This window comes from Bombina bombina, chromosome 7 (assembly GCF_027579735.1).
Source record: "Bombina bombina isolate aBomBom1 chromosome 7, aBomBom1.pri, whole genome shotgun sequence".
NCBI classification, from domain to species: Eukaryota; Metazoa; Chordata; class Amphibia; order Anura; family Bombinatoridae; genus Bombina; species Bombina bombina.
In genome coordinates, this window is record NC_069505.1 from 178,834,923 (window position 1) to 178,857,154 (window position 22,232).

At 40.2% G+C, this 22,232-nt stretch overlaps 1 protein-coding gene across 1 annotated transcript in view; it reads left to right on the plus strand.

Moving 5' to 3' along the window:
- The window catches only part of LOC128666066 (SITS-binding protein-like), a 210,167-nt gene that overhangs the window by 130,768 nt on the left and 57,167 nt on the right, over positions 1-22,232 (plus strand). The window contains exon 3 of the mRNA XM_053720448.1: positions 7,626-7,833. Within this exon, the coding sequence (XP_053576423.1) occupies positions 7,626-7,833 (208 nt within the window). The remainder of the gene's footprint in view (positions 1-7,625; positions 7,834-22,232) is intronic.

Here is a 22,232-nt window from a genome sequence, read left to right on the forward strand (position 1 = left end):
GTGATGGCTGATTTTATATGGATTGCTATAGATGTTCTTATTATATGCCAAAAGTTATGAGTGGTACTCTCATTAGGAAAGTCTCTTAGGATAGTAAAGTTCACCAGTATTGTAGTGCGATATACCAAGTCAGGGGTACTCACTGATAACAGTCTCTGTCCCAGGCCGCTTGTGTGTTGCCACCAAAAGAAAAAAGTAGTAGAAAAAAGTAAAGGGGACCCGATTATGGAGCCTTAGTTCTTAAATGTCCTTAACACTTTAGGAGAATACAGAGTGTACCTGCGATCCGGAGTAGATCCTCCTGCTGATCCCAAGGTCGTCCGTTCTCCTCTGTGTGTGTTCTTTGGCGTCTATGCGTGTCGGGTCTCGATGACCTCACTGGAAGAAAGCTCTTCTCGCGTTGGTATGCGTGAGGGTGTCATGAGCGTGTCGCTCCGGTTCTTACGTGGCTCTACGGGTCCCTGTGGGGAGGTTGAATTGTAGTCCGTAGGATGGTGGCGGAAAAGCGGAACAGAGAGTACTCCAGTAGATCTTGGTTAGAGTGCGATATCCAGCTTCAGAGTGGAAGACTCGGCTTAGCAGCGGATCCTCCTACCGCCGAATGCATATGAAAGAGGAAAAAGGAATGCAGAGTCTTCAAGGTAGATGAAATGAAGTATTTATTAGGAGCAGGCTTATCTTCAGACACAGGTAAGCTCCTATCTTACGCGTTTCGCGCATGAGCACATGCGCTTCATCAGAGATAATGGTCTCTGCTGGTCAGGGTCTCTATAAAGGTGTAGGTAACCAATCAGAAAGGGTGTCATGTTAACCCTTAAGGTGTGTGAAGACCTACACAATTTGGTTTTCTAATGACATGGTGTACACCTGGCCTAGAGGTCCCGAGCAGCAGATTACATTCTTGAACAGATAATATGCTTTACAGAAATATGAATGCATTATGCTTGAACAAACAATTTTCCAATAATTGATTTATCAATAGTTAACTTTGATGCTGTTGCAATGCTTTTATGATGTTATAAAGATTAGTGGAGATGATAGTTTAGTGCATTTAAAAGAGAGCTGTAAGTGAAAATATGTGTATTTGTGTACAAATACTTTCCCTTTTTTTTATATTTTTTTAAATTATGAAATAAGGCAGTTGTATAAAAACATGTTTAGACTTTGACTGCTTGTATTAAAGTAAGCCAAGATGACCACATACAGAATGAATATATTGTATTGCTCTCTATAAGGTCCCGCCATATGTTTCATTCTTTTTAAAGTGTGTATTTTTTAAGGCAGTTACACAAAGGCATAGTAAACTTTATCAATTTGTGTTAAAGTGGACCTTACATGGTCACTAACAAAGAGAAAGCATTATGTGGCTGTCAGCAAAGCCATAGTTATATATAACAACTATTATTTTATTTTACTCTCTATAAAGCAGCAGCAATTAAAAATCATGATGATACATTAAAATGATTAATAACATTTTTAGGACGTTATGGTAGTATCTAAAAATTAGCACTCTATTAGCTAGGGGGTTCTGTGTGAGTCCCTGGCTGATGTGATATTGTATATAATATATTTCACATAATTAGTTATGAAACTGTAAAAAGGACTAACTAATAGTCCTAATTTACTAATGTGTTTTTGGATCTAACCCTAAAGATAGAATACTGGGTTATGTTAAGGCATTGGTTCATAACTAGATGGTTTTAACAGTGCTAAGATAAAAAAATATAAGGCTAATGGATAGGTTATGTTAAAAACATTTTCTCATGACATAGTTTATGAAAAATTCTTTTTTAATTCTTTCTTTGAGTCATTTTTTTCCTTTTTTAATTTGGGAGGGATGGGTTGTGCTTAAATTAGTAAAGCATAGACAATTTTAGCAAACCTTTGGTGGGAATGAGGAAGAGAGAGGGAGAGTAGTGTACTATATTGAAATAACCTTAAGGCCTATATATATGCTATAGGAGCTAACAGGTTAAACCCTATAGTAAATATGGATGTTGAAGGATTTAGTAATATTTGTATCCATGTTATTGGAGAACCTAAGGACTGATGTGGTATATATATAGTGTGTTAATATTGATCTTGTCTATAAATTTTGTATGCTATGTTACTGAAATATATCTTGTTTACTCTATATATAGATTGACATCATATCTTTTATTCATGCCTTGTGGTGTTCTAGTTTGTAACATGAATATCCAATATACTTCTCTTTTGGACAGCATCTTGTTTCTGTCACCCCCTAGTGGATTATTTGATATATGTTCTATGGCTTTAAATGTGAAATGGCTAAGTCTGTTATCATGTGTATGAAAATGTTTGGCCACTGGTGTCCTAGGGAGTTCCTCTTCTATTGATAAGAGGTGTTCTCTTATGCGGTCCTTCAATGGACGTGTCGTGATCCCTATGTATTGTTGTTGGCAGTGTGTACATGTGATTAGGTATATTACATGGGTGGACGTGCAGTCCATTCTATTAGTTATTGGATATGTTTTGTGTGTCTCTGAGGAACTGAACGTTAGGCATTTTTCAGTATATTTGCAACTTTTGCATGGTACATGGCCACATCTGTAATTGCCTTTGGAGGGACTTAGCCAATTAGTGGTTGGTGAAATTTTGTCATGAAATTTGTGTGTGATCTTATCACGTATGGTTTGTGCTTTTTTGGCTACAAATCTTATATGTTGCTGTAATTTGTTTCTCAAAGTGATGTCACTATTGAGCACTGGTAGATATTTCTTAATGATATTTTTGATAATGTAAAATTGATTGCTGTATTTAGTTACAAAACAGATATTTTCTTTGGTTGTAAAATTTTCATTGTTACTTCTACTAATTGTACCTGTTATAGTTTTTTTGTTATTGTTGTTGAGTAGTGTGACCCTATCTGTCCTTGCTACTTGGGATTTAATTTTAAGTAACACACTTTTTCTGTAGCCTCTAGATGTGAGTCTATTAGTGAGTTCATCTGCTTGTTTGAAATATAATTGGAGGGTACTGCAGTTTCTCCGTAATCTTAAATATTGGCCCTTGGGAATGCCTTTTTGCATGTGTGGGGCATGACAAGAGTCAGCTCTAAGTATAGTGTTTCTTGATAGGGGTTTTCTAAATGTACTAGTGATGATGTTTCCTTCATCATTGTGCTCTAGTGTGAGATCTAAAAAGTTGATGATCTTATCATCATTTAGATGCGTAAAAGACAAGTTAAGTGTATTGTTATTGAAGAAATCGAGGATTTCTTGAATAGTAAGTTCAGTGTTTTTCTTGTAGATAAATATTAGATCGTCTATAAATCTACCATATACTACTACTTTGTCCTCGAGGGCCAGCCCACCCCCAAAAAGGTATAAATGTTCGAAATACCCCATATATAGGTTTGCATAAGAGGGGGCGAATTTGGCTCCCATGGCTGTGCCGCATTTCTGGAGGTAGTACTGGCCCTCGAAGACAAAGTAGTTGTGTGTAAGAAGGAATCTTGTGAGTTCTTCAAGAAATGTGATGAATTCTTCAGGATAACTGGTGTGTCTCTTTAGCATATGTGTGAGGGCTTTTAGGCCTTCCTCATGGGGGATGCTAGAGTACAGGGCTGATACATCTACTGATAGCCAGGTGTAGTCTTGCTGCCATGTGATGGTCTGAATTTGTTGTATAAGATGTGTGCTGTCTCTTATGTATCCAGGTAAGGACTTGACTATTGGTTGTAGTATGTTGTCTAGCCAGTTTCCTATCCTTTCGCATAGTGAACCTCTGCTGGCCACAATGGGCCTACCTGGTGTGTCCACTAGGGATTTATGTATCTTCGGTACTATGCGAAAGGTAGGAATGGTGGGATACTCCACTAGGCAATGGTCTGCTGTTTCTTGATTTAAAAATCCCTCTTCTACTGCAGAGTCTAATAAGTTGTAGAGTTCTTGTTTGTACTTATTGGTAGGGTTATAAGTAAGCTTATGGTATGTCTCTCTGTCATTAAGTTGTCTGTATACTTCTCTTCTATAGTCATGAGTATTGAGGATCACTACTGCACCACCTTTGTCTGCTGGGGTGACCACTATATCATTGTTATTGCTGAGTGACTTTAATGCTTGTTGTTCGCTAATAGATAAATTTTGTTTACTCATAAAATTAGTGGTTGTTATGGATGCAGTCTCTATGGTGGAGTGCAAGCTAGTGAGTTCTAATTCTACTAGGTTCTGAAACATTTCTATTGCTTCACTCCTACTGTGTACTGGGTAAAAATGTGATTTAGTATATGTTTTGAATTTAGGGATAGAATCATAGGTACTAGCTTCTCTAAGTGTAATTGCTTGTAATGAGGTTAGTGTATTAAGATCACATAGATCAGTGAATTTTAGGCCTATAGAGTGTGCTTCTCTGTTTGGTGTATCTTCTAATAGTGTGTGATTCTCTTGTGAGTCAATGGTGTTACTTATTAATGAAAAGTGTTTATATAAAGTGATTTTTCTAACCAAAGCATTAATGTCCAGTTTTACTGGAAAATAGATCAAAATTGGTGGAAGGTGCGAAGGATAACCCTTTATTTAACAAACTGATTTGAGAACTAGTGAGAGTGATGCTAGACAAATTGATTACTGATCCTATTTCTTTTGTGTTGTCTTTTTTATTCTGCTTGGATAGCGTAGTGGTAGATCCTTTTTTGGTGTGCTACTAGTGATAGGTATTTGTACTAGTGTTGATAGCTTTGGTCTACCTTCTGGGATGTCATGACTAGTTGTTTCTTCATTGGAGGTGTGTGCTTGTGTGTCCTCTGTAGTCAGTGATCCCTCTGTGTTGTCTGTGTCAATACTTGAAAATGTGACTCGTTTGGCATTGGGTGTGTGATTGAAGGTGCCCTTTCTTTTTTTATTTTTTTTATTTTTAATGTTATTTTTGTGGTTATTGTGTAGGGAATGACCCTTTTGTCTATTTGGTCTATCTTTTTGCCATGAATATACGATGTCTAATTCGTAATCTTTTACATCCCTTTGGTACTTGCTCACTTTTCTTTCTGATAGTGTAGAATCTAATTGTTGCATGGTAGTGTCTAATTGTGTTTTGTAATCTACGTATTTCTTTGTCTGTTCAAATGGTTTCAATGACTCTACAATCTCCTCTATTTGTACTAATAAAGAGTTCCTCTCTTCTCTTTTATGTTTTAACAGTTGTTTCATTAGGATAATGGAGCAATTAGTTAAGTTATTATTCCATTCATCCATAAAATCCTGATTGTTTAATGCAAAAGAGGGGTACTTTTTCATCCTTAGTCCCCTAGGAACTTTTCTTTCATTAATATAGAGTTCTAAGAACTCTATGTCCCACCAAAGGTTGCTTTCTTTGTATTTCTTATTCTCTAAATTAATTAATTAATTTAGAGAATTAATTAATTAATTAATACCTAGTATAAGCATAAGGCTATCCTATGTATTAACTAATGCATGGGATAAGCATAAGGCTATCCTACGTACTAATTAATACCTGGTATAAGCATAAGGCTATCTTATGTATTGGTTAATACCTGGGATAAGTATAAGTCTGTCCTACATACTAATTAATTCCTGGGATAAGCATAAGGCTATCCTATGTACTTATTAATGCCTGAGATAAGCATAAGGCTATCCTATGTACTAATTAATGCCTGGGATAAGCATAAGGCTATCCTGTGTATTGCTTAATGCCTAGGATAAGCATAAGGCTATCCTACGTACTAATTAATATCTGGGATACGCATATGGCTATCCTATGTACTAATACATGCCTGATATAAGCATAAGGCTATCCTATGTACTTATTAATGTCTGGGAAAAGCATAAGGCTATCCTATGTACTAATTAATGCCTGGGATAAGCAGAAGGCTATCCTACGTACTAACTAATGACTGGCATAAGCACAAGGCTATCCTATGTACTAATTAATGCATGGGATAAGCATAAGGCTATCCTACATACTAATTAATTCCTGGGATAAGCATAAGGCTATCCTATGTACTAATTAATTCCTGGGATAAGCATAAGGCTATCCTATAAACTAACTAATGCATGGGATAAGCATAAGGCTATCCTACTCACTTATTAATACATGGGATAAGCATAAGGCTATTCTATGTACTAATTAATGCATGGGATAAGCATAAGGCTATCCTACGCACTAATTAATACCTGATGTAAGCATAAGGCTATCCTATGTATTGCTTAATGCCTGGGATAAGTATACGTCTATCCTACATACTAATTAATTCCTGGGATAAGCATAAGGCTAACCTATGTACTTATTAATGCCTGGGATAAACATAAGGCAATCCTATGTACTAATTAATGCCTGGGATAAGCATAAGGCTATCCTATGTATTGCTTAATGCCTGGGATAAGCATAAGGCTATCCTATGTACTAATTAATGCCTGGGATAAGCATAAGGCTATCCTATGTACTTAATAATGTCTGGGATAAACATAAGGCTATCCTATGTACTAATTAATGCCTAGGATAAACATAAGGCTATCCTACGTACTAATTAATGCCTGGGATAAGCATTAGGCTAACCTACGTACTAATTAATTCCTGGGATAAGCATAAGACTATCCTATATACTAATTAATGCCTGGGATAAGCATAAGGCTATCTTATGCACTAATTAATACCTGGTAAAAGCATAAGGTTATCATACGTACTAATTAATGCATGGGTTAAGCATAATTCTATCCTATGCACTAATTAATACCTGGGATTAGCATAAGGCTATCATACATACTAATTAAAACCTGGTATAAGCATAAGGTTATCCTATGTACTTAATTCCTGGGATAAGCATAAGGCTATCCTATGTACTTGTTAATACCTGGGATAAGCATAAGGCTATCCTATGTACTAATTAATGCCTGAGATAAGCATAAGGCTAGCCTATGTGCTCATTAAAGGGACACTCAATCAAAATTAAACTTTCATTATTCAGATACATCATGTAATTTTAAACAACTTTCCAATTTACTTTCATTAACAAAATGTGCACAGTCTTTTTATATTTAAACTTTTTGAGTCACCAGCTCTTACTGAGCATGTGCCAGAATAAGTGTGTATGCATTTGTGAATGGCTGATTGCTGTCACATGGTATGTGTATGCATTTGTGATTGGCTGATGGCTGTCACATGGTACAGGGGGAGTGGAAAAAGACATAACTTTTAAAATTGTCAAAAAAAATCTACTACTCATTTGAAGTTCAGACTAAGTGCTCTTGCATTGTCTTGTTATCTTGCATTTGCTGATTATGCAAATCTACAGTGTTGACTGGTCCTTTAATGTCTGGGATAAGCATAAGGCTATCTTATGTACTTAATGCCTGGGATAAGCATAAGGCTATCCTATGCACTAATTCATACCTGGGATAATCTTTCCTACATACTTATTAATACCTGGGATAAGGATAAGGCTTTCCTACGAACTAGATACGTTTATACTTTTACAAATGTTGAGCAGACTTGTTGGGCCCATTGTTCTTATCTGCAGTCAAAATGTCTTGTAATTCGAGGGCGTTTACTGTACCTTAATGTATTAATGTTGCATATTAGTATAAGAAACAATATTCATGTATTTTTTAATTTGTATAAATATTTACTTGGTTTTATTTTTCTACTAGGCGTATCAATATTGATCGATCCAGATATTCCAGTGTCCATTTCCATAGAGAGGAATAAATTTATCTGCGTGGAGACTCCCTCAAGTATAGAGATGACTCCACTACAGTATACAGTGTGCATAGGACAAACCATCCAGACCGTGCACGAGGAAATAGGAAGCCAGCTTTATGGGAAGCAGAGGAGGCTTCCAAACATTGATATACTTGGGTAATATTTTTACAATTAGAATTCAGAACTTCAGTTTACAGTCATAAGAATCTAGGAAGATCTTAAAAACACCTCTAGTTGTACATATTTATCAGACACTATCAAATATTTGTTTTTAGCTTTGTTAATAAAATGTTTTCAAATTGTAACCTGGAGGCAGATCTTTTATAGGCTACAGGTTTTCTGGGTCTTCTGAATAAATTATATTTGTGATGTAGCTCTTGATACTTTAGTAACCTAGAAATATAATTTGTCTCTAAGGGCCCGATGAACTAAACCTCGCAATTTCAGACGTGGTTTTTCTCGCCAACCCTCGCAGGGACTGCCCCGGTGGAAATATTATATAAAAAGAGCAGTCCCTGTGAGCGGTGAGATATCTCCTATTGAAAGTAATGGAGCTTGTTAGAATGGGAAACCGCCCGTAGAGCGAAGTTAGCAATGAGTAAAGGGCACACTTAAAAATTAAGGGACAGATTACAAGTTGTGCAATACAGCTATACCACTGAAAAATTGGCCTTTGTGTGCGGAATAGTTAGCTAACCCAAATTACAAGTCACACGGTACGGCTATTCTGCTAGCGTTTTAGCCTACACCACAACGATAAAATGTTTCACAAAACTCATAACAAAACTGTTACAAAGTACACCAACACCCATAAGCTACCTATTAACCGCTAAACCGCCACCCCCTGTATCACAAATACTATAATAAACCTATTAACCTTTAATCCGCCGCCCACCCCTATCGCGAATACCTAAATTAAAGTAATAACCCCTAATCCACCGCCCCCCGCATCGCCAATACTAAATCAACCTATTAACCCTTAAACCGCCGGCCCCCCATATCGCTACAAACTAAATAAACCTATCAACCCCTAAACCGCCGACCCCCCACATCTCGACAAACTAAATTACACTATTAACCCCTAAATCTAACACCACCCTAACTTTAAATTAAAGTTACAATATAACTACCTTAAAATAAATAAAAACTTACCTGTGAAATAAATAAAACCTACTCTTAAACTATAAATAAACCTAACATTACTATTTAAAATGAATAAAAAACCTAAATTACAAAATTAAAAAATCCTAACACTACGAAAAAAACAAAACAAAACCTAACATTACAAAAAATAACAAACTCTAAAATTATGAAAAATAAAAAAAATCTAAGATAACAGAAAATAATAAACAAAATTATCCAAAATAAAAAAATGAAACCTAATCTAATACCCCAATAAAAACAAAAAAGCCACCCCAAAATAAAAACACCCCCTAATCTAACACTAAACTACCAATAGCCCTTAAACATTACAACCCCCCACCCACCCCCCAAAATAAAAAGACCTAACTATAAAAAACCTAAGCTACCCATTGCCAGTAAAGGGACATTTGTATTGGCATTGCACTTGAAAGGATGTAAATCAGCCAATAGGATGTAAGCAGCTCTCATCCTATTGGCTGATTTGAATATTTCAGCCAATAGGATTGCAAGATACCCCGCTGGACTTCAGGAATGGTGAGTACCTATTTCGGGGTTAGTGTTTGTTTTATTTTTAGGTGTTTTTTTTTTTTTTAGATTAGGGCTTTTAATGTTTTTTAATGGGCACTAAAGAGCTGACTAAGAGCCCATGCAAATGCCCCTTTATGGGCAATGGGTAGCTTTTTTTAGTTTTCAAACAAGCTTTATTATCGAAAGAAAGTTCAAACATTGCATGTACATCATATTATCTACTGTGAAGTGTAATCATTCATTTGTACTTGTTATCATAAACGTCTCGTGATTTGTAATATAAACTCTACTCTACCCCTCCTCAGAATTGCATTGTCAATTTGAATCCATGCTTTTTGGGGTGAATTCCGACACCACTCCACAAGTCTCTGGAGGGATATCGCTCTCTGGTACATTCGCAGGTTAGGTACCCCCAATCCTCCCCCATCTCTAGGCAAGTAAATCGTTTTCTTTCTAATTCTCGGCTTCAAGTCGTTCCAAATATAAGCCTCTATTGCAGACTGTATTTGGTGAATAAAGTGGGAGGCTGCCGACAGCGGAATAGTCTGCAGTATGTAAAGTACTCTTGGCAACACGTTCATTTTAACCACCCGAACTCGACCAAGCCAAGAGATGGTTTTATTTTTCCAATTGGACAAGTCTCTAAGGATTTCATCTTGAATATTCTTATAATTTAGCTCCATCAAATCTTTTATACAAGGTGTGATTGAGATACCAAGATATCTCAATTTGTTGTGTGCTATTTTTACCGGGCACCTCATGTTGAGGGCCTCAAATTCATTATGAGGTATTGTAATATTCATCGATGGCCGCATTCAATGACCGCCGTGTGTCAGAGATCAATAGCAAGACATTGTCCGCGTACATAGCCAGTTTGTGTTCAGTACCCCCAACAGTAATCCCCTTTATCTGTGAGTTAGCTCGGATTTTCCTCGCTAATATTTCGACCGTAAGGGCAAATAAAAGTGGCAATAGGGGACAGCCCTGCCTAGTCCCGTTCCTAATTAAAAAGGTGCTAGAAAGTGTGCCATTTACCCTTACCTTCGCGTTAGGTGATAAGTACAGCGACATCACCCTATTTATAAATTTGGGCCCAAAACCGAACCTATATAGTGTGTGTTGCATAAATGACCAGCTAATCTGGTCGAATGATTTTTCAGCATCTGCTGAGACTAGGGCTAGTGGAACCTTGTTGTTATGGGTGTAAGTTATCAATTGAAGAACTTTTAGGGTATTGTCTCTCGCCTCCCACCCTGGAATAAATCCCACTTGATCAGTCGAAACTAACTGTGGGAGATATCTGTTAAGGCGATTAGCAATTGCTTTTGCCAAAATCTTAACATCTGAATTGAGTAAAGAAATAGGGCTATAATTCTCTGACCTATTTTCGGGCTTGCCTGGCTTTGGGATCACAGTGATATGAGCCTCCAGCATCGAATGCGGACGAAGAGGGGCATCCGACAGTGAGTTGAATATATTCAACATTTCTGGGGCTAATGTATCCACAAATAACTTAAATAAACTTGGCTCCATAGCCATCCAGCCCTGGGCTCTTGCCTGTTGGAAGATCTTTAATGGCTTGTTTAATTTCCTCCAATGTAAATGGGGATTCTAATGCTTTGATGTCCTGTACCGAGAGTTTTGGTATGTCAACGTTTGCGAGATATTTCTGGATCTCCTCTGCCTCCCGCACCTGAGAGGGGGACCCCTCCGCAACTCCACCGACACCCTGGATATTATAGAGGGATTCGTTGTAAGAGCTGAATATTTCACCAACCGATTTCCCATCTTCTCTAGACTCTCCCTCACGGTTTATCATTTGTTGGACATAGTGTTTTCTTTTTTTACGCGCAATGGCCCTAGCTAACAACCGTCCAGCTTTGTCGCCCTGCTCAAAAAACTGTTGCTTTAAGATTAAGGCTTTTTTTTTATAATCCTCTTGCAAGAACTTCAACAGAACCGTCCTTGCTTGGACTAAGTCCATGCGGAGCGTTTCATCAGCTGGTTTTGTCTTATGCGCTCTTTCAGCAATCTCAACCCGAGAAAGTAAGGTCTAATACAATTCCCTCCTATATCTGACAATCCTAGCTTTTTGTTTAAGTAAGAGACCCCTAATTGTACACTTGTGCGCCTCCCAGATAGTTGTGCTTTGAGATCCTGAACCCTCATGTATCTGAAAAAATGTCACTACCGCTTTTTCTATGTCTGACCTGAAAACCTGATCGTCTAGTAATGTGTCATCTATTTTCCAGATGTAAGGTGTGACATTGGGCCAGAGAATCGAGCAACTGATTGGAGCATGATCTGACCAAGTGATAGAGTGTATATTGCTACTAGTGGTGATAGTGAGCCCTGTAGCATCTGTAAACAAATAATCTATTCTAGAATATTTTCTGAGGGGATGGGAATAGAATGTAAAATTCTTAGTGGTAGGGTGTTGCGCGCGCCAAATATCATGTAATGCTGCGTCTTTCAGAGAAGAGGCCATGCGTTTGAGATTCTTGTGGGGGACGCTGGAGATACCATTAGAGGTGTCCAATACTGGATCTAGCGATGCATTGAGGTCCCCTCCCAAACATTGAATGCCAGTTTGCAACTTTAGGATTTTGTGCATAACAGTTTAAAATAAGATATGTTGCGATTGGTTGGGGCAGTATACATTTGCCAAGGTAATGGGTCTGCCATATAAAGAGCCAGTGAGCATCAAGTATCTGCCTTCCGGATCCTTGTGTGCCTTAAGGAGTTAAAACGGTGTGTTAGTACCAATAGTGATACCCACTCCAGTGGGGCCTGATGCGAAATAAGCATTGGAGTAGTGATGGCTGAACCACCGGGGCTCATGCGCGGTAGCAAAATCTCCTGTAAGTAAATTATATCCCCTCCCCGTCTATGTAGATCTCTCAGGACAATGGAACGTTTACCAGGGCTAATTGGTAGCTTTTTTTATAGTTAGGTCTTTTATTTTTTGGGGTTGGGTGGGTGGTTTGGGGATTGTACTGTTAGGGGGTAATTTGTATTTTTTTAAGTAAAAGAGCTGTTAAACTTAGGGCAATGCCCTACAAAAGACCCTTTAAGCGCTATTGGTAGTTTAGTGTTAGATTAGGTTTTTTTTATTTTGGGGTGGGTTTTTTGTTTTTATAGGGGTATTAGATTAGGTTTAATATCTTTGGGGGGATTATTTCTCCAACATTGGTGTGTCCGGTCCACGGCGTCATCCTTACTTGTGGGAATATCTCTTCCCCAACAGGAAATGGCAAAGAGTCCCAGCAAAGCTGGCCATATAGTCCCTCCTAGGCTCCGCCCACCCCAGTCATTCTCTTTGCCGTTGCACAGGCAACATCTCCACGGAGATGGTTAAGAGTATGTGGTGTTTAGTTGTAGTTTTTTTTTTTATTCTACTATCAAGAGTTTGTTATTTTAAAATAGTGCTGGTATGTACTATTTACTCTGAAACAGAAAGAGATGAAGATTTCTGTTTGTGAGAGGAAGATGATTTTAGCAGACAGTAACTAAAATCCTTTGCTGTTTCCACATAGGACTGTTGAGATGAAGTAACTTCAGTTGGGGGAAACAGTTAGCAGACTTTTCTGCTTAAGGTATGACTAGCCATATTTCTAACAAGACTGTGTAATGCTGGAAGGCTGTCATTTCCCCTCATGGGGACCGGTAAGCCATTTTTCTTAGTCTCAAGCAGAATAAAGGGCTTAATATGGGCTATAAAACTGGTAGACACTTTTATGGGCAGAATCGATTGCTTTATTTGAGCATTTTATACATGTTTATGCCGGTATTTCACATTTATAAACTTGGGGAACGTTTTTTAACGTCAGGCACTATGTTAGACACCTTTTCCAGTCAGGAAGGGCCTTCCCAGTTGTAGGCTGAGCCTCATTTTTGCGCCATTACTGCGCAGTTGTTTTTGAGAGCAAGACATGCAGATGCATGTGTGAGGACCTGAAAATAGTTGGAAAAGTTCCTAGAAGGCGTCATTTGGTATCGTATTCCCCTCTGGGTTTGGTAGAGTCGCAGCAAAGGCTGTAGCTGGGAATGTAGAGGGGTTAAAACTGTAACCGGCTCCGGTTTCGTTATTTTAAGGGTTAAAGCTCTGAAAATTGGTGTGCAATACTTTTAATGCTTTAAGACACTGTGGTAAATTTTTAACAATTCCTTCATATTTTTTCACATATTCAGTAATAAAGTGTGCTCTGTTTAAAATTTAAAGAGACAGTAACGGTTTTGATTTAAAACGTTTTTTGTGTTTTACTGACAAGTTTAAGCCTGTTTAACATGTCTTTGCCTTCAGATAAGCTATGTTCTATATGTATGAAAGTCAATGTGTCTCCCCCTTCTAAATTATGTGATAATTGTGCTAAAGCGTCCAAACAAAGTAAGGACAGTACTGTCACAGATAATGAAGTTGCCCAAGATGATTCATCATATGAAGGGAGTAGACATGGTTCTACATCATCTCCTTCTGTGTCTACACCAGTTTTGCCCACGCAGGAGGCACCTAGTACTTCTAGCGTGCCAATGCTTATTACCATGCAACAATTGACGGCTGTAATGGATAACTCCATAGCAAATATTTTATCCAAAATGCCTGCATATCAGAGAAAGCGCGATTGCTCTGTTTTAAACACTGAAGAGCAGGAGGGCGCTGATGATAATTTTTCTGTCATACCCTCACACCAATCTGAAGGGGCCATGAGGGAGGTTTTGTCCGATGGGGAAATTTCAGATTCAGGAAAAATTTCCCAACAGGCTGAACCTGATGTTGTGACATTTAAATTTAAATTAGAACATCTCCGCGCACTGCTTAAGGAGGTGTTATCTACTCTGGATGATTGTGACAACCTGGTCATTCCAGAAAAATTATGCAAGATGGACAAGTTCCTAGAGGTTCCGGTGCACCCCGACGCTTTTCCTATACCCAAGCGGGTGGCGGACATAGTGAATAAGGAATGTTCCCCCTCCTATATTTAAGAAATTATTTCCTATGGTCGACCCCAGAAAGGACTTATGGCAGACAGTCCCTAAGGTCGAGGGGGCAGTTTCTACTCTAAACAAGCGCACTACTATTCCTATCGAGGATAATTGTGCTTTCAAAGATCCTATGGATAAAAAATTGGAGGGTTTGCTTAAAAAGATTTTTATACAGCAAGGTTACCTTCTTCAACCCATTTCGTGCATTGTTCCTGTCACTACAGCAGCGTGGTTCTGGTTCGAGGAACTAGAAAAGTCGCTCAGTAGAGAGACTCCATATGAGGAGGTTATGAACAGAGTTCACGCACTTAAGTTGGCTAACTCTTTTATTTTAGATGCCGCTTTGCAAATAGCTAGATTAGCGGCGAAAAATTCAGGGTTTGCAATTGTGGCGCGCAGAGCGCTTTGGCTAAAATCTTGGTCAGCGGATGTATCATCCAAGACAAAATTGCTTAATATCCCCTTCAAGGGTAAAACTCTCTTCGGGCCAGAATTGAAAGAGATTATCTCAGACATCACTGGGGAAAGGGCCACGCCCTCCCACAAGATAGGCTTTTCAAAGCCAAGAATAAGTCTAATTTTCGTTCCTTTCGTAATTTCAGGAACGGACCGGGCTCTAATTCTGCATCCTCTAAACAAGAGGGTAATACCTCACAGACCAAACCAGCCTGGAAACCGATGCAAGACTGGAACAAGGGTAAGCAGGCCAAGAAGCCTGCCGCTGCTAACAAGACAGCATGAAGGAGTAGCCCCCGATCCTGGACCGGATCTAGTGGGGGGCAGACTCTCTCTCTTTGCTCAGGCTTGGGCAAGAGATGTTCAGGATCCCTGGACGCTAGAAATAGTTTCTCAGGGTTATCTTCTGGAATTCAAGGAACTACCCCCAAGGGGAAGGTTCCACATGTCTCACTTATCCTCAAACCAAATAAAGAGACAGGCATTCTTACATTGTGTAGAAGACCTGTTAAAGATGGGAGTGATACACCCAGTTCCAACGGCGGAACAAGGAATGGGATTTTACTCAAATCTGTTTGTGGTTCCCAAAAAAGAGTGAACTTTCAGACCAATCCTGGATCTAAAGATCCTAAACAAATTTCTCAGAGTACCATCGTTCAAGATGGAAACCATTCGAACGATTCTACCCACAATTCAGGAAGGTCAATTTATGACTACCGTGGATCTAAAGGATGCGTATCTACATATCCCTATCCACAAGGAACATCATCAGTTCCTAAGGTTCGCCTTTCTGGACAAACATTACCAGTTTGTGGCCCTCCCATTCGGGTTAGCCACTGCTCCAAGGATTTTCACAAAGGTACTCGGATCCCTTCTAGCGGTTTTAAGACCAAGGGGCATTGCAGTAGTACCGTACTTGGACGACATTCTAGTACAAGCGTCGTCTCTTTCAAAGGCAAAGGCTCACTCAGACATCGTTCTGGCCTTTCTCAGATCTCACGGATGGAAGGTGAACATAGAAAAAAGTTCCCTGTCTCCGTCGACAAGAGTTCCCTTCTTGGGAACAATAATAGATTCCTTAGAAATGAGGATTTTCTTGACAGATGTCAGAAAGTCAAAACTTCTAAACGCTTGTCAAGTTCTTCATTCTATTCCTCGTCCTTCCGTAGCTCAGTGCATGGAAGTAGTAGGATTGATGGTTGCAGCAATGGACATAGTTCCTTTTGCGCAAATTCATCTAAGACCATTACAACTGTGCATGCTGAAACAGTGGAATGGGGATTATACAGACTTGTCTCCAGTGATTCAAGTAGATCAGAAGACCAGAGACTCACTCCGTTGGTGGCTAACCCAGGATCACCTATCCCAGGGAATGAGCTTCCGCAGTCCAGAGTGGGTCATCGTCACGACCGACGCCAGTCTAGTGGGCTGGGGCGCGGTCTGGGAATCCCTGAAAGCTCAGGGACTGTGGTCTCGGGAAGAGTCTCTTCTCCCGATAAACATTCTGGAACTAAGAGCGATATTCAATGCTCTCAAGGATTGGCCTCAGCTAGCAAAGGCCAGATTCATAAGATTCCAATCAGACAACATAATGACTGTTGCGTATCTCAATCATCAGGGGGGAACAAGGAGTTCCCTGGCGATGAAAGAAGTGACCAAAATAATACAATGGGCGGAGAATCACTCCTGCCACCTATCTGCGATCCACATTCCAGGTGTGGAAAACTGGGAAGCGGATTATTTGAGTCGTCAGACATTCCATCCGGGGGAGTGAGAACTCCACCCGGAGATCTTTGCCCAGTTGACACAACTATGGGGCATTCCAGATATGGATCTGATGGCGTCCCGTCAGAACTTCAAGGTTCCTTGCTACGGGTCCAGATCCAGGGATCCCAAGGCGACTCTAGTGGATGCACTAGTAGCGCCTTGGACCTTCAACCTAGCTTATGTGTTTCCACCGTTTCCTCTCATTCCCAGGCTGGTAGCCAGGATCAAACAGGAGAGGGCCTCGGTGATCTTGATAGCTCCTGCGTGGCCACGCAGGACTTGGTATGCAGACCTGGTGAATATGTCATCGGTTCCACCATGGAAGCTACCTTTGAGACAGGACCTTCTTGTTCAGGGTCCATTCGAACATCCAAATCTGGTCTCCCTCCAGCTGACGGCTTGGAGATTGAACGCTTGATTCTATCAAAGCGTGGGTTTTCAGATTCCGTGATAGATACTCTGGTTCAAGCCAGAAAACTGGTAACTAGAAAGATTGACCATAAAATACGGAAAAGATATATCTGCCGGTGTGAATCCAAGGGATTCCCATGGAATAAGATAAAGATTCCTAGGATTCTTTCCTTTCTACAAGAAGGTTTGGATAAAGGATTGTCTGCAAGTTCTCTAAAGGGACAGATTTCTGCTTTATCTGTCCTACTGCATAAACGACTGGCAGTTGTGCCAGATGTTCAAGCATTTGTTCAGGCTTTGGTTCGGATCAAGCCTGTTTACAGACCTTTGACTCCTCCCTGGAGTTTAAATCTAGTTCTTTCAGTTCTTCAAGGGGTTCCGTTTGAACCTTTACATTCCGTAGATATTAAGTTGTTATCTTGGAAAGTTTTGTTTTTGGTTGCTATTTCTTCTGCTAGAAGAGTTTCTGAGTTATCTGCTCTACAATGTACTCCACCCTATCTGGTGTTCCATTCAGATAAGGTTGTTTTGCGTACTAAGCCTGGTTTTCTACCAAAGGTTGTTTCCAACAAAAATATTAATCAGGAGATAGTTGTACCTTCTTTGTGTCCGAATCCAGTTTCAAAGAAGGAACGTTTGCTACACAATTTAGATGTAGTCTGTGCTCTAAAATTCTACTTAGAAGCTACGAAAGACTTCAGACAAACTTCTTCTCTGTTTGTCGTCTATTCTGGTAAAAGGAGAGGTCAAAAAGCAACTTCTACCTCTCTTTCTTTTTGGCTTAAAAGCATCATCCGATTGGCTTATGAGACTGCCGGACGGCAGCCTCCTGAAAGAATCACAGCTCACTCCACTAGGGCTGTAGCTTCCACATGGGCCTTCAAGAACGAGGCTTCTGTTGATCAGATATGTAAGGCAGCGACTTGGTCTTCACTGCACACTTTTGCCAAATTTTACAAATTTGATACTTTTGCTTCTTCGGAGGCTATTTTTGGGAGAAAGGTTTTGCAAGCCGTGGTGCCTTCCGTTTAGGTGACCTGATTTGCTCCCTCCCTTCATCCGTGTCCTAAAGCTTTGGTATTGGTTCCCACAAGTAAGGATGATGCCATGGACCGGACACACCAATGTTGGAGAAAACAGAATTTATGCTTACCTGATAAATTACTTTCTCCAACGGTGTGTCCGGTCCACGGCCCGCCCTGGTTTTTTAATCAGGTCTGATGAATTATTTTCTCTAACTACAGTCACCACGACACCATATGGTTTCTCCTATTTTTTCCTCCTGTCCGTCGGTCGAATGACTGGGGTGGGCGGAGCCTAGGAGGGACTATATGGCCAGCTTTGCTGGGACTCTTTGCCATTTCCTGTTGGGGAAGAGATATTCCCACAAGTAAGGATGACGCCGTGGACCGGACACACCGTTGGAGAAAGTAATTTATCAGGTAAGCATAAATTCTGTTTTTATTTTCTGTAATCTTAGATTTTTTTTATAATTTTAGATTTTGTTATTTTTTGTAATGTTAGATTTTTATATATATTTTTTTTATATTTTTTAATTTTGTAATTTAGGTTTTTTATTTTTGGTATATTTAATTTTTTAAAATAGTAATGTTAGGTTTATTTATAGTTTAAGCTTAGGTTTTATTTTTCCATCTTAATATAGGAAGAGTCCACAGCTGCATTCCTTACTTGTGGGAAATACTCAACCTAGCCACCAGGAGGAGGCAAAGACACCCCAGCTAAAGGCTTAAATACCTCCCCCACTTCCTCATAACCCCAGTCATTCTTTGCCTTTCGTCACAGGAGAAGTGTTAGAAGATTTCAGAGTAGTCTCTTATGGAGGGTAGTACTCTTCGAGATGGGACTGGAGTTTTAAGTAATCCTGTCAGCCTCTCAGCGAGAGCATGGATGACAGTTAGAGTCCGGAGATGCAGTGAGAGTCTTTCTGCGAAACCATCCCGACTCATATTAACAGCTCCATAGGCAATCAGCGTTGACAAGTTTTGCTGCCTGCTTTCTTCACTCAAGTCCATGTCGGAAGCGATGCTACTATCTGTCACACTTGAAGGGCCGTGTTCCTGTTAATCGACATAGATTCTGGTAAGATTGTTTCATATTTTATTCATGTATGATAACGCAAGAAGACAGGGTCACAGTGTGACTACTTTTATTTGTATAGAATCAAGAGTTAATATCTCCTTAGGGGGATTATTGAACAGGAGGGAATAATCTTATATGTTTATTTGATTTTATGTGTGAGATGTTATGGGCTCATAGGCTTTACTGGAATATACAGATTTCACTTTCACTTTGAGAGCCATGCAGCTTACAAGCTTGGCATGCTTTCTCACAGCAGGGACGGTCCTGCATTGTTCACCATGCGATTTATTCCCTTTTTCCTGACTGGGTGTCTATCAGAGAGGAGTCATAAATCTCTGCACTGTCTGGGTCATAGGAGGTGGTGAGTGCCCCAGCCATTGGGGTATAAGGGTGCTGTTTTTTAATAAAATAAGATGTTTTATTTCTCTTGTTCTCTGGTTATTGCACTAGAGATGGAGGATTCTTTTACTTTACAGGGCACTCCCTCTATTCCTAATGAGTAATTCCTGTTTATATGGTGAGGAGGCCTTAGTTCCGCCCTCTCAATTATGTTCCATATGCCTTGATAATGTGATAATATCAAACATGTTTGATACCACAGAGCCGTCCACCTCTGAGGAGTTGTCATCCAGTGAGGTGCGTACCCTACATTCTTATATCTCTACACATGCAGTTTTCCCGTAGCATTGCTGATCCTCCATCTGGAGGGAGCCTTTTTTCACCAGACGTTACTGCGCAGTTCAGACGGCGGTGTCTGCGGCCTTTAATGCTTTACCTTGTCCTGCTAAGCGCAAGCGAAAATTAAATATTGCACTCCTTCCCAGAGTACATCAGATAATTTATTGGATTTAACTGAGGGTTATCCGAGGATGAAGTTCTTTCTGAGACTTCAGAGTATTAACATTCTGGATCGGAGTCTGCTGCTTTTAAACCTCCGGCTGCCAAGGAACCAGACTTTAGGAATTTGCGTTTTTTTCTAAAGGAAGTTTTTGGCAAATTCAGAGGTTCCAGATGCCAAATTGCCAGATGAACCTTTAATTCCTAAATTGGATAGAGTTTGAGGACAGGGTGGTACCTTATCCTTCCCTGCTTCTGTTAGATGACGAACCATATTAAGAATGAATGGGACAGAATTGGATTGCTTTTCCCCCTCTTCTCCCTTTAACAAATTGTCCCCAGTCCTGGACTCTCAATGGAGTTGTGACGTTCCGTTCCTAAATGGGATGGCGTTATCTTCACCCTTGCCAAACGTACTACTATCCCGCTTGAGGATAGTTCTTCGTTTGAAGAACCCATGGATAAAAGATGGAAACTCTGTTAAGAAAGATGTTTCAACATACGGGATATTTGTTTCAACCGGCGGTGGCTGTTGCCGCGGTTACTGGAGAAACTACCTTCTGGTGTGACTCCTTATAGGATTTGACTTGTGTGGCGGATCCCCTTGACGTTACTCAGAGAAGAGTTACGGCCTTGAGGGTTGTTAATTCTTTTATCTGTGGTGCTATTGGCAGTTTATTCGCTTGAATGCTATGGCTTCAGCTTTTTCTGTTCAGGCCTGTCGGGCTCTGGCTAAAGTCATGGTCTGCGGATATGACTTTTAAGTCTAGATTTTGTCTGGTCCAAGCCTGGACTCAATTATCTCGAAAGGGGGCAAGGGTGCCCTCCTACCGCAAGAGTATATGAACTAATCTAAGGGACGATTTTCGTTCTTTTTGTTCTAATAACGCCCATGTCAGCAGTCCTCCACTAAGCCAGAGCAAACTAAGAGCTATTGGAAGCCAGCTCAGTCCTGGAATAAATCCAAGCAGACAAAGAAGCCCGCTGAGTCTACGTCGGCATGAATGGATGGTCCCCCGGTCCTCTTCTGGATTGTGTAGGGGGAAGTATGTCGCTTTTTTCAGTCACTTAGTTCAGGGACATGCAGGCTCCATAGGTCCTGGAGGTCATAGCTCAGGGTTACAAGAAATGTTTTACGTCTCAGCCACCCAAGGGCAGATTCCTCCTCTCTTTCTGACCAGAAAGGAGGGAGCCTAGGAGTTATTATCCCGGTGTGCAGTGAGAGGTTTGGGATACTATTCAAACCTTTTTGTGGTCCCTAAGAAGGAGGAAACTTTTCATCCGATTCTGGACCTAAAGTGCTTAAGCAGGTTTTTAAATGTCCCCTCGTTTAAGATGGAGACAATAAGGTCCATTCTTCCCCTCATTTGAGAGGGGTAGTTCATGACCACGATAGATCTGAAGGATGTTCCCTTCTCGTACCAATCCTCAAGGACCACTTCCAGTTCCTAAGGTTTGCATTCCTGGACCAGCACTTCCAGTTTATTGCCCTTCCGTTTTGTCTAGCTAAAGAAATTTTTCGAAGACTGGACCATTCGGAATATCTCCTCTGTCTTCTTCATTCCCATGGATGGCAGATAATCCAGAGAGAGTTCTCTTGTATCAAGTACCAGGGTAGAATTTTCGGGTACTATAAAAGTCTCCATAGACATGAGAATATTTCTAACAGTCCATGTCTTCAACATGTCTTGCCCTCCAGATCTCCTTAAGATCATCTGTGGCTCTGTGTATGGAGGTGATTGGTCTCATGGTGTCCAGCTTGGACATCATTTCCTTTGCCAGATTTCCCCTCAGACTGTTGCAACTGCACATGCTGAACTAGTAGAATGGTGATCATTCGGATCTGTCTCAACAGATTTCTCTGGACAACCAATCGGGAGAATCGCTCTCTTGGTGGTTTTTTCTGGATCACTTGTCCTGAGGGATGTCCGTCTCAAGACCATCCTGGGTGATTATGACTACGGTTGCTCTGAAGGCTTGGCCTCTGCTGGGTTTGTCCCAGTTAATCAGACTCCAATCAAACAATATATCCTCTGTGGCTTACATCAACCATCAGGGGGGAATGAGAAACTTCCTAGGTTTGAGGGAAGTATCTCGGACTCTGGTGTGGGGGAGACCCGCATTTGTTCCCTGTCAGAGATCCACATTCCGGGTATGGTAAGCGAATTCCTCAGCAGACAATCCTTTCATCCGGGAAAATGGTCTCTCCATCCTGAGTGTTTGCAGATATTTGCAAGAGGAAGATCTTATAACGTCTCAATACCAAGCTACCCAGATAGAGGTTGAGGTACAGGGATCCTCAGGCGGAGCTAACAGATGCATTAGCGGTG